This window comes from Megalobrama amblycephala, linkage group LG7, assembly GCF_018812025.1.
Source record: "Megalobrama amblycephala isolate DHTTF-2021 linkage group LG7, ASM1881202v1, whole genome shotgun sequence".
NCBI lineage: Eukaryota > Metazoa > Chordata > Actinopteri > Cypriniformes > Xenocyprididae > Megalobrama > Megalobrama amblycephala.
This window is the reverse complement of record NC_063050.1, coordinates 11,452,195-11,465,377: the sequence shown is the minus strand read 5'-3', so window position 1 is coordinate 11,465,377 and position 13,183 is coordinate 11,452,195. Positions and strand designations below refer to the sequence as shown.

The 13,183-nt window shown below is 37.6% G+C and overlaps 1 protein-coding gene across 1 annotated transcript in view; it reads left to right on the top strand.

The window, feature by feature from the left end:
* Positions 1-923: 923 nt before the first annotated feature.
* The window catches only part of c3a.6 (complement C3a, tandem duplicate 6), a 28,056-nt gene continuing 15,796 nt past the window's right edge, over positions 924-13,183 (top strand). The window contains exons 1-23 of the mRNA XM_048195405.1: positions 924-1,024; positions 1,749-1,944; positions 2,087-2,255; positions 2,380-2,453; positions 2,826-2,914; positions 3,052-3,134; positions 3,707-3,794; positions 3,968-4,070; positions 4,147-4,267; positions 5,481-5,596; positions 6,645-6,791; positions 7,018-7,221; positions 7,634-7,825; positions 7,960-8,112; positions 8,189-8,318; positions 8,397-8,468; positions 8,610-8,804; positions 10,239-10,356; positions 10,839-10,930; positions 11,050-11,189; positions 12,482-12,694; positions 12,937-12,997; positions 13,097-13,183. Coding sequence (XP_048051362.1) covers positions 954-1,024; positions 1,749-1,944; positions 2,087-2,255; positions 2,380-2,453; positions 2,826-2,914; positions 3,052-3,134; positions 3,707-3,794; positions 3,968-4,070; positions 4,147-4,267; positions 5,481-5,596; positions 6,645-6,791; positions 7,018-7,221; positions 7,634-7,825; positions 7,960-8,112; positions 8,189-8,318; positions 8,397-8,468; positions 8,610-8,804; positions 10,239-10,356; positions 10,839-10,930; positions 11,050-11,189; positions 12,482-12,694; positions 12,937-12,997; positions 13,097-13,183 — 2,914 coding nt within the window. The 5' untranslated portion in view covers positions 924-953. The remainder of the gene's footprint in view (positions 1,025-1,748; positions 1,945-2,086; positions 2,256-2,379; positions 2,454-2,825; positions 2,915-3,051; positions 3,135-3,706; positions 3,795-3,967; positions 4,071-4,146; positions 4,268-5,480; positions 5,597-6,644; positions 6,792-7,017; positions 7,222-7,633; positions 7,826-7,959; positions 8,113-8,188; positions 8,319-8,396; positions 8,469-8,609; positions 8,805-10,238; positions 10,357-10,838; positions 10,931-11,049; positions 11,190-12,481; positions 12,695-12,936; positions 12,998-13,096) is intronic.

The following is a 13,183-nucleotide window of genomic DNA, read 5'->3' as shown; positions in this document are numbered from 1 at the left end:
GTAGATCACAGCATAGGCTATCTGCCAATATGTATTTCAACACCGACAATTTCTGAAAACCCCAAAATAACGTTATAACTTTGTAAATACTGGGATGTTTTCCAACCCGGACTGATCAATAGATGAGCAGCAGACTTACCAAAGGTTGAATTTGCACAACATGTTTGTGTATATCATTTACGGGAAATCTCACTGCAGTGAACTGTTTTCACCCCATAAAGCTTCGTAAGAATCTATTTTCTGATCAAAGTAACCCGTTAGATTTGACAACGAGCTCAAGTTTTAATTTAAGGTTCGTTCACACCAAGAACGATAATTACTCTATTAGCATCCACACCAACAGCAGACAATATTGATTCAAAAAGTTACCTCAGCGTCAGCGGCGCGCGCTTTAAAGGGTTAGCTCACCCCAAAATGAAAATTCTGTCATTTATTAGCCTACTCACCCTTATGCCGTTCCACACCAGTAAGACCTTTGTTAATCTTCGGAACACATTTTAAGATATTTTTGTTGAAATCCGATGACTCAGTGAGGCCTTCATAGACAGCAATGACATTTCCTCTCTCAAGATCCATTAATGTACTAAAAACATATTTAAATCAGTTCATGTACAGTGGTTCAATATTAATATTATAAAGTGACAAGAATATTTTTGGTGCGCCAAAAAAAACAAAAACAAACAAACAACAACTTATTTAGTGATGGCCGATTTCAAAACACTGCTTCAGGAAGCTTCGGAGCACAAATGAATCAGTGTATCGAATCAGGATTCGGATCGCGTATTGCATCTATTACGTAAATAACATTAATATTACTTTCATAAACATTGTAATGTAGAGCACCCTAGTGTTTTCGCAGGTTGTTATGGGAGGAGTTTTACATCAGAGCTGCACAAACATGAACAGACACACACACACACACACACACACACACACACACACACACAGACAGGATGGACGTGAAGCTGCTGTGGCTGACTGTTGTTCTTCTCTCCTCACCCCTCCTCACACTGTGTGACCCGCTGTGAGTATTAAACACATTGTTTTTAAATAGGTTACTTATTTTTGGGGTGATACTGGGGCTATAGGTTCATTAATCTAAAGTGCCTATATTGAGTTACAACTCTTTTGTATTTCATTCGATTGTTTAAAGCTGCTGTCCGCGATTTTTGGCCCTCTAGCGGTTAATAAACAGAACTGCACGCGTCTTGCGGAGGAACATTCTAGCCGGAGCTACTTTTCTCCGTGTATGTCTATGGCGAGTCACGCAGTTACTGTGATACTCTGCGGCGAGTCCTACCAGTCTGGTCTGAAATAGTCCGAATATAAACACTTATTATAAGGGTACCATAATGATTCAGGATAAGACAAAAACACGGTTTGGAAAATGGATTCTTGTTGTCTCTCATTATATCATTTTTGTAAATTTTGAACACAAAAAAAGTTGCGGACTGCAGCTTTAAATATTGAATAAATATCCTTTTTTTGGCGGGCAGATTTCGCTGTGACAACTTGCCCCATATAGTGAGACAGCTCTGTGCAGTGCAATTGGGGCATGTTGTCACAGCATCAACATGTGTTCATTGTATTTCTTTTTCTGCATAGCAGTGACATTTTAAGATATCCCTCAGAGAGTGACTTTCAAAAATAAACCTACCATGCAAAATATTCACTGGAATAAAAAGTGACAACTAGCCTTTACATAGCCTATGTTCAGGATTTACAGCTGTTTGATTTGATCTCCTCAGGTTTATTCTGTCAGCTCCTAATTTGCTGAGAGTGGGTTCCTCAGAGAACGTGTTTGTGGAGGCTCAGGATTATTCTGGAGAAAACCTGGACGTAAGGATTGTAGTAAAGAACCACCCAAAGAAGAACCTGGAAATACTGTCCAAATCAGTGAGACTGACTGCAGACAACAATTACCAGATCCTTACTGATATAAAGGTGATGCCACTCTGACTTTGTCCTTATGTAAGCATGTGTGTCATTAATCAGAGGTCAAACTTCAGACTTGTACAATCTGCTACTTTATTTGCAGTTAGTTTGTTTTTATGCATGTTGTAGATCATTATTTGCTGTTGTTCAGATTCCCAGCGATAGGGACTACTTCTCTGATGATCCTCTGGAGAAGCAGTATGTGTATCTACAAGCCCGATTTCCATCCAGCACTCTGGAGAAAGTGGTCATGGTCTCATTCCAGTCTGGATATATATTTGTACAGACAGACAAGCCCATCTACACACCTGCTAGCACAGGTGAGAAAAAGTATGCAATGACTTAAAGCTTCAACATTAGATGCCTCCTTGAATGTCATGATGCAAAGCACAAAATAAACTATTTCTGTTAAAAAATTATAAAAATCCTTTATCCATTCTGCAGTTCAGTACAGGATCTTCTCGCTGACGCCTGGTCTGAAACCACTTGAGCATGCTGGAATATCAGTGGAAATCATGGTACTCTTAAAATAAAACTGCACCAAAACTTTCCTAAAAATGTTGCATGCACTTTAAAAAGTCATCGTAAACACATAAGATGCAACATAAAACTCTAATGTACATAACTTATTAACATATTAAGAGGTTTTTATCATAGCATTTTACAGTCTTTCACTTAAATTGTTGCTACTGTATTTTTTTGCGGTAAAGTTCTGGCAACCACAGCTGCTATTTTTCTGTTTTGTTTTCACTTTGTACAATCATTTTTTTCCCCCCGTTTCTGAATGTTGATAATTAGCTATATGACAGTAACTAAACAAACAAATATTATAATTAAAAACATTGACTATATAATTATTAATGATTTTTTATTTTTTTTTTTCCTTGAAGGATCCTCAAGGCATCACAACTATGAGAGAAACCATATTTCCACAGCAAGGGATTAGATCAGGAAAATATGCAGTACCTCAGCCTGCCAGGTGCATTCATGTTGAAAACTGAGACCTGACGTATCTAGACACGAGTTAATTGACTGGATTATCACTCGGTTTATCTGTTGAGAGGAGAAGGATGTTCATGTTGTCATCGTCTGTTTTTGATCTGCTTATATTTGTAGCCCGGGGATCTGGAAGGTTGTCACAAGATTCACAAACACGCCACAAAAGAATTACACTGCTGACTTTGAAGTCAAAGATTATGGTAGAAGCTTTATCTATATTTATTACATCTTTGTTGTGTGTTGCATATATACTGTACAGTATGACCCAAAATATGAAACATTTCTTTCGCATTTCGTTTTTTTTATTATTATTTAATAGATCATTTGAGAATGTCTTTTTGGCAAGACTAGTGTCTCTTTTGCTTTAATGTCAACAGCACTTATTTTAGAAGTATTGTAGTATTTATTAATATTTTAGTTTTTATTTTTATATTTAATTTTAGGTTAAGTTTTAGTAATGTTATGTGTTTTTGCCATTGTTTTACTTTGCTTTCAGTTTTAGTTTTAAACTTCAACTTCAAGCTTTTCTTCTAATTTTTTATTTTATTTCAGTTACCAAATATGCTTTTAATAGTTTTAGTTAACAATAGCAATGAAACTGACATGAATGTTTCCAGAACTTTCTTTTACATAAACGATTTATTCCTTTTACGTAAACGATTTACAAATGTCAGATTTTGCAGTATGACATTTGATTTTGGAACCAACAGCATACATACTGTATGATCATCTATGTAGTGTTCATTATTGTTATGTGGGTTTATTGTTTTAGTGCTTCCCACTTATGAAGTCACATTATCACCCAGTCAGTCGTTCTTCTCTGTGAAAGATGCTAGTTTGACAGTTAGCATTGAAGCTAGGTAAGGTAATTGTTTTGTCACTTGATCTACTTCAGTATGTTTTATTATTCTCTCCAAGTATTGATATGTGTTTCATTTCATATTCTCTCACATTTGCTGTTTTTACGCCATAAAGCTGTATAACTACCAAAACACTTTAATCCTGAAGTCACAGATGAAGTCTGTTTTTCTAGGTACCTGCATGGAAACAATGTAAACGGACATGCGTTTGTGGTGTTTGGTGTGATTGAAGTTGAGAGGAAAACGAGTATTCCTTCCTCTCTTCAAAGAATTCAGGTGAGCTTCACAGACGAGAACAAACCTGAGGTATTAAAGTGATGCAGACTGATGTCAGCATTTACATAAACCACAGATATCAGATGGAGAAGGTACTGCCAATCTGACAAAGGAGATGATACTTAAGACCTTCCCAGACATCGGCCAACTGGTTGGAAGATCAATCTACATTTCAGCCAGTGTTTTAACAGATACTGGTAAGAGACTTGTGTAATTAAATGTGCAGTGCCAAACTACTGTAAGTCATGCACTTCTGAACCATGTCACAACAAATAGAGCATAAAATCTGATTGAAAATTTTTCTGAATGGTGCACACCAGAATGCAAGGATTTCAAGATATATTTTTCAGAAGTACTATTTTTAATTTTACACCAAAAAAAATAAAATAAAAAATGGAGCACTAATGGCGTGAGATGCTGAAAAACAACTCCAACGGCCAAACTATTATGTACGGAAGAGGATTAGGGCCAAGCGATAATAAAAAAATAAAACCATCTCGAGATTAAAGTTGTTAAATTTCGAGAAAAAAAGTCAAAATAAAATGTTGAGAATAAACTCGTTAAATTTCGAGAAAAAGGTCGAGATAAAATGTTGAGAATAAACTCATTAAATTACGAGAAAAAAACTCGTTAAATTTCAAGAAAAAAGTCGAGATAAAATGTTGAGAATAAACTCGTTAAATTACGAGAAAAAAACTTGTTAAATTCCGAGAAAAAAGTCGAGATAAAATGTTGAGAATAAACTCGTTAAATTACAAGAAAAAAGTCGTTAAATTATGAGAAAAATGTTACATTTCGAGAAAAAAGTCGAGATAAAATGTTGAGAATAAACTCGTTAAATTACAAGAAAAAAGTCGTTAAATTATGAGAAAAATGTTAAATTTTGAGAAAAAAGTCGAGATAAAATGTTGAGAATAAAGTCATTAAATTACGAGAAAAAAGTTGTTAAATTACGAGAACAAATTTGTTAAATTATGAGAAAAATGTTGTTAAATTTTGAGAAAAAAGTCGAGATAAAATGTTGAGAATAAACTCATTAAATTATGAGACATTTTTCTCAGAATTTAACGAATTCATTCTCATAATTTAATGACTTTTTTCTGATAATTTAATGACTTTATTCTTAACACTTTATCTCGACTTTTTTCTTGAAATTTAACGAGTTTTTTCTCGTAATTTAATGAGTTTATTCTCAACATTTTATTTTGACTTTTTTCTCGAAATTTAACAACTTTAATCTCGAGATGGTTTTATTTTTTTATTATTGCTTGGCCCTAATCCTCTTCCGTAATTATGCTTTAAAAATCTAATAAAATAATAATATACATTTTTAAAATATTATTTTGTTTTATATTAATTTTAAATATTATATTATATAAAATTTTAGTCACAATTTGGTGTGTGTTTCAGGCAGTGAAATGGTGGAAGCTCAAAGGAAAGGCATTCAGATTGTGACGTCACCGTACACCATCCACTTCAAAAAAACACCACAATTCTTCAAACCTGGGATGCCCTTCAGTGTCTCGGTATAAAATATTTCAGTTCTTACAAAAAGAATAAGCAGTCTATATTCATAAAACACTTGGTGAAAATACAATATTTGGCCTGCTGTTTCTGTAATTCGCAATTATGAGGTCAAGCATCTACATGCACAGCATCCATTGTCTGCCATGTTATTTCATTGTCACGCCTCCAGCTCAGAAACTCTGGGCTCAAAGAAAATCTTGACTGGATTTCCCCACTTGTTATTAAAGTCCACTTTAAAATAAAAAAAAAAAATCCTGATAATTTACTCACCCCCATGTCATCCAAGATGTCCATGTCCTTCTTTCTTCAGTCGAAAATAAATTAAGGTTTTTGATGAAAACATTCCAGGATTATTCTCCTTATAATGGACTTCAGTTGGCCCCAAACGGTTGTTGAAGGTCAAAATTACAGTTTCAGTGCAGCTTCAAAGGGCTTTAAACAATACCAGACAAGGAATAAGGGTCTTGTCTATCTTTTCTAAATAAAAAATTAAAAATTATATACGTTTTAACCATAGACGCTCCTCTTGAACTAGCTCTCTACACTTAGCAGCGTCTACACTGCCGGAATTCTAATACCAAAGAAGAAGAAGAAGAAGAGAGGTATTTCAAGATGAGCGTCTATGGTAAATCTTATATAATTTTTTATTTATTTAGAAAATGACAGATGGTTTCTCTAGATAAGACCCTTATTTCTCGTCTGGGATCGTGTAGAACGCTTTGAAGCTACACTGAAACTGACATTTTGACCTTCAACCGTTTGGTGCCCATTGAAGTCCACTATAAGGAGAATAATCCTGGAATGTTTTCATCAAAAACCTTAATTTCTTTTCAACCGAAGAAATAAGGACATGGACATCTTGGATGACATGGGGGTGAGTAAATTATCAGAAAATTTTTATTTGAAAGTGAACTAATCCTTTAAGATTTTGTGGTTCCGTTCATGTGCTCCCAACTTATAAATACTGTCTACCCAACATGACTTGAACACACCATTAAATGGCATTAAGAAACAGTTCTAGCAAAAACATAATTGATGTTTTCACAGGTTTATATAACAGACCCTGACCAGATGCCTGCAGAAAATGTGGAAGTAGAGGTCAATCCTGGAGTGGTCAGAGGTCAAACGAGAGCCAATGGCATTGCGAAGCTTACTGTCAATTCTCACGAAGGATCTTCCTCACTAGAAATCACTGTAAGACCTGCTGTCGGATTTACTACTGATCTACCGAGTTTGATGTGTCTCAGGCTTACTGGAAGAAAAAAAAAACTCTTCCAGAACCAGCCTAAGATTGCTTGCCAGTCTTAAGTGGTTTAAGCTAGTCTAGCTTGTCTCATAGTTTGGCCAAACTGGTCTTAACTGCTTTAAGCTGGTCTTTAACACGAGAATAGCATCAAATTATCAATCGCTTTACTTCCAGGTACAAACCAAAGATCGAAAATTAGACGACGACCAGCAGGCAGTGAAGAAGATGACGGCTCAGGCTTATGTTCCCAAAGGCGGCTCCAACAACTACCTGCACGTCGGCATTGATACTGCAGTGTTTGAGATCGGTGATCAAATGAAAGTCAATCTGAACCTGGGCAGAAGTCCAGGAGTCAGAGATCAAGATTTCACCTACATGGTGAGAAACAGTCATGTTTTAGTCTTTGGACAAATTGAAATGATCTAGCATCATTATTCTGCTATCAAATTAGAAATGCTGGTGATTAAACAATCACAAAAAACAGTCACAACAAATAGAGCATGAATTTTTTCTGAAAAGTGCCATCTTATGGAAAAGTGAGTTACTATAGCATTTAAATACTGTACATACTGTAGACCAACAATCCAAAAATAGCACAGATTGAACAGGTGCCAAAGTCAGACTGAATTACAATATACAAACAATACATCGACTTGTAAAATCACTTTCTGTAATGCCCATTCAATAGTCGTTGATTAATCAAATAATTAATAAATACTGGTTTACTAGAAGAATAAAACCTATTGCATGAATGTCAAGTTTAAATGACAAATTTCCCTCTTATGTTCAGATCTTGAGTAAAGGTCAGATCGTTCACACAGACAGGTTTAAGAGGAAAGGACAAGCTCTGGTGACTCTGTCTTTACCTGTAACCAAAGACATGGTGCCGTCCTTCCGCTTCGTGGCTTATTACCATGTGGGCTCATCTGAGGTGGTGTCTGATTCAGTCTGGGTCGACGTGAAGGACACGTGCATGGGAACGGTGGGTCACAGCTGCAAAAATGGCTCATTTGGAAATTGGTGGCCTCAGAAGTTCAATTATATTAATGCATGATCAGCAGGAATAGATACTATTAGGATCCAGTAGATCCTCTTATAATTTCTTATGCTTCACAGCTGAAGGTTCAGGTGAAGGAGCCTCGACCGATATACGAGCCAGGAGAAGAGTTCAGCTTGCAGATAACTGGAGATCCTCAAGCTAAAGTTGGGCTGGTGGCGGTGGATAAAGCTGTGCATGGACTGAACCAGAACAGACTCACTCAGACGAAGGTGAAGGTCCTTCAACACCTCAACAGTGAGTGAACACTTGGAATTGGCTTTATAAATGGTCTGTTTGTTGCTCTAGATTTGGGACATTGTAGAGAAACACGACATTGGCTGTACGGCAGGAGGTGGAAGGGACAGTATGGGGGTTTTCAGTGATGCAGGACTGATGTTTGACTCACACACTGCAGGAGGAACAAACACCAGAACTGGTATATATATAAATAATGCTCTTTCAGTTTTCTCAAGCTGTATGAAGTGTCTTAGCCTGTTATTTAAACATCCTCTAGTGCCAGAGTGTCCTGTTCCTTCAAAGAGAAGAAGAAGAGCTGAGAGTGTTCAGCGGATCACCACTATACTGGGTGAGAAGCTGGAGCTTCTTTTATTTGACAGACAGTAAAGGATGAAAGGAAATCATATATAGAGAGAGGATGAATGAATAGCTCCAGTGCTTAATCTTCAGCAGTTCTTCTCCTTCTGATTGTCCAATATTGTCTTCTCAGCTGGTCAGTACTCTGGTGATCTGAGGAAGTGCTGTGTGGACGGCATGAGGGATATCAAACTCGGCTACACATGTGAACGGCGAGCCACGTACATTTTAGATGGAGAGGAGTGTGTCCGGGCCTTCCTGCACTGCTGCAATGACGTGGTGGCTCATAGTATGGAAGCTGGAGAGGAGGAGATGATTCTGGCTCGGAGTACGTATCTAAATATTGTTCTGCTGACTGTCATAATCGTGAGCTTATCACCATGTGTCATGTTTCCACAGGCTAACAACCCCATTTTCTTTATAAGATATAAGATGCTAAAAAACACTGCGAGTCTTTGATCTTCATAAACCCCTCCTTTCCAGGAGACTGCTATGCTTTGATTGGTCAGATGCCCCAGTCTGTTGTGATTGGTCTACTCTTCACTGATAGGTCATATGGCCCACTCTGTTGTCATTGGTCTACTCTTCTCTGATTGGTCAGATGGCCCAGTCTGTTGTGATTGGTCTACTCTTCACTGATAGGTCATATGGCCCACTCTGTTGTCATTGGTCTACTCTTCTCTGATTGGTCAGATGGCCCAGTCTGTTGTGATTGGTCTACTCTTCTCTGATTGGTCAGATGGCCCAGGCTAATGTGATTGGTTGACCGCTTGGTTGACCACCAAACAGCCATCAGCACTTGATATACAGTGATACGAACGGTAACAATGCCGCCATTTTACCGTATCAGTTTCATCCTTTGGAAGTGCATCAAAGTGGATTTGCTTTGGAAGCAAAAAATAGCGTCTTCTTGATATGTTGACAACACAAATCAAACTCCAATCTTCCAGACTACAGTGTTTGAGGATAAAAGTAGACATTCTACACGGCCATTCAATGGTATCAATTCCTTCATCCTCCAGGAACTGCCTGCATACTCTCGCCACATGAAGCCGGGCATTGTCAGACCCACTGCACTAGCGTAGGGTCTGACAATGTGCCCAAGGATTTCATCCTGATACCTAATGGCAGTCAGGGTGCCATTGTCTAGCCTGTAGAGGTCTGAGCGTCCCTCCATGGATATGCCTCCCCAGACCATCACTGACCCACCACCAAAACGGTCATGCTGAATGATGTTACAGGCAGCATAATGTTCTCCACGGCTTCTCCAGACCCTTTCACGTCTGTCACATGTGCTCAGGGTGAACCTGCTCTCATCTGAAAAGCACAGAGCACCAGTGGCGGACCTGCCAATTCTGGTGCCAATCGAGCTCCACGGTGCCAGGCAGTGAGCACAGGGCCCACTAGAGGAAATCATGAAATCTGTTTCTGATTGTTTGGTAGGAGACATTCACACCAGTGGCCTGCTGGAGGTCATTTTGTAGGGCTGTGGGTCCAGGTATCGCCTCATGCTACCAGTAGTGACACTGACCTAAGCCAAATGCAAAACTAGTGAAAAACAATCAGAAAAGATGAGTAGGGAAAAAGCTCTCAGTGGCCTCCACCTGTAAAACCATTCCTGTTTTGGGGTCATTTCATTGTTGCCCATCCAGTGCACCTGTTGTTAATGTCATTAACACCAAAGCAGCTGAAACTGATGAACAACCCCCTCTGCTACTTAACTGACCAGATCAATATTTTTTTTTCCTGTTAACTTGGACAGGTGAGGATAGCGACTATTATGAGAGTTTTGATGAAATCACATCACGTACACAGTTCCCAGAGAGCTGGCTTTGGACAGAGGAGATTCTGCCGTCCTGCCCAGCTAATAACAAGTTATGGTGAGTATGAGACAAATATTATAGAGTTTGAGTGATTTTAAATGAGCAGAAGTTATGCGAAATGTTTTTTAGTTACTAGTTACTTATTATCTGTAGATAGTCACATGCACTGCCAACCTTATGAAGTAAATGTGCATGAAATTGAGTTAAAAAAAGAAATGGTTACACTGTGTTCCAAATTATTATGCAAGTGACATATCAGTAGGATTTCAGTACAACAAACATACAGATTTTAGTTTTTAAAAGAAAGCGTTTGTTTGTTTTATTTCTCCATAGGTCTACTTAGGTAAAATGGAAACTCTACTTATATTGAATATAGACATAGACATGATCCTTCAGCTTGAATGCACCTGTGTAGCTTTTCTCTTCTGTTCAAACTTTTGTTCATGGTAGCAGGTAGAACACTGACTGATTTTATACATATGCATCTTTTATGTGGGTATTTAGCTGTTTTAACCCTTTTCTATTTCCTCCTGTCCCAGTAAAACAACATCAATCACAAGAGAGAGAATCTACCTGAAAGAATCTATCACTACTTGGCAAATCTTTGCTGTCAGCCTGTCAAAAACTCATGGTAAAAACATTTTATGTTAGGATGAAGTACACTTATATAGTACACTTTTTTCACCTTGTTTTAGCATCATGCTACTACTCCATTACTGTTTTTTTTGTTCGTTTGTTTTTTCCCCTAAGGCATCTGTGTGGCAGATCCATATGAGATGATAGTTTATAAGAGGTTCTTCATTGACCTGAAGGTGCCGTTCTCAGCTGTGCGCAATGAACAGCTACAAATCAGGGCCATCCTTCACAACTACACCAACAAGAAAGTTAGGGTAAACAGTCACACAGACATTTTGGTCCTCGATAATCACCTAATGTAGTGTCAGATACTTTATTAACAACAGGATAAAAGTGCCAATGAGCCAAATTAGAGTTGTTTTAATCATGCATTACCTCTGGGAGTCCAAATTCACAGGTTTTACATGGTTGTAACCAGGGGTGCATTTCCCGAAAACATTGTTAGTCAGCTATGGTCGTAAGTCCCATTGAACTCTATTGGTAACAACAGAACTTGCGATCACAGTTCGCTTTAAGAAATGCACCCCAGGCTAGTACAGAACGGACTAGAAATAGGTGCTAAATCTTCCAAATTTTTAGTTTTTTTTTTTTTGTTTTTTTTTTGAGGTGACAACTAAACAAGGTATCTTTAACCCTCTGGAGTCTGAGGCTGATTTGGGGCTTGGAGAAGTTTTGACATGCCCTGACATTTGTGCTTTTTTCAGTTGTTCATAAACATATAAATGACAAAAGTGTCATTACACTGTATTCAGCACAAACTAGGCTACAATAATATGTGAGGAACATGTACGTACATGTTTGTATTTTTGAAGGAATAATGTTTATGCGTGGTTATTGAAAAAACAAAAAACTTAAGTCACTGAAATAAGGCCAAAAAAAGTATATTAAATCTGTGTTCATAAGACTTCTGGGTATTGGAGGTTGTAGACTAGAGTTTTTGCTTCAGAATGAAGTAAAAATTATGCTGCCTACTCCTTCATATAAAACAATAGAGAGATTTAAATTTTCTAAGACACTTTTGGTCAAGAAACACAGTATGCATGGGGGCGTGAATCCTCATGTATAATGGGTGATTCTCACCTGAGAAGACAAAAGAATTGAATAATAATGACCTGAAATGACTTGCATATTAATGAGGCCTTTCAGTCAGGTAGGCTGTGAAAAAACCCTCTGTGATCATGCTGATAACAGGATTAAAGTCCACTCAGGACAAAAAAAAAACATGATTTTTGTGATCTCATGCATGCACGTATTATTGCACATGATATGAAGAAAATTGTGTATAGGCCTATGTTAAATTACACTACCAGTCAAAAGATTGAACACATTGACATTATAATGTTTTTAAAAGAAGTCTCAAGTCTCTAACCAAATAATGGTTTTCTATTTTAATATAGTTTAAGCACAAATGCGTATTGCACCTTCTTAATTTTTGAACAAATGGTAAATGTCACGCAAAGCACACACATTCAAAACATTTTCAAACACAGCACAGTAACACATCAGTTAATTGGTACATTTGTTCAACTGTTGACTTCTCCTTCAGGCACGGCTTGAGTTCATAGATACTGAACATATTTGCAGCTCCGCCAGCAAAAAGGGCTCCTACCAAATAGAAGTGGAGGTCGAGTCCATGTCCACCAGGTCCATCCCATATGTGATTATTCCCCTGGAGTTGGGCAATCACTGGATTGATGTGAAGGCAGCGGTGTATGACTCTGTCTACAGTGATGGAGTGAAGAAGATCCTGAAGGTGGTGGTGAGTGAAGTAAATTAACAGATCAGAGCTCTTTTTTATATTGAGCTCTACTTTATATTGCTATAATTTATACTTAAGACCCAAAAAATGGACTTCGAAAAATGGAAAGCCATATTTCTGAATGTTGAATAAACTTAACCAATTAATAAACTTAACCATTCATTTACTGTCATTGTAGAAGTTTGATTTCATTTTGTGATTTAAAGACCCTAAACAGATCAAATCTAATCTCTTTGTTTCAGTCTGAGGGTGTGCTCACTATGATACAGGAGAAAAATGTCGAGCTCAATCCTGCTAAGATGGGTGAGTTATTGGAGTCTTTCCTCCAAAATAACAAAAATGCCCCTCCTATGACCGATTCAAACCTTTTGTTCACCTTTTCGATCTGAACCTGTGCGACAGGTGGAGTACAACAAGTGTCTGTCAGGACTCTCAAACCAGACACTCAGGTTCCCAACACACCCGCTAACACGTACATCACCGTGAGGA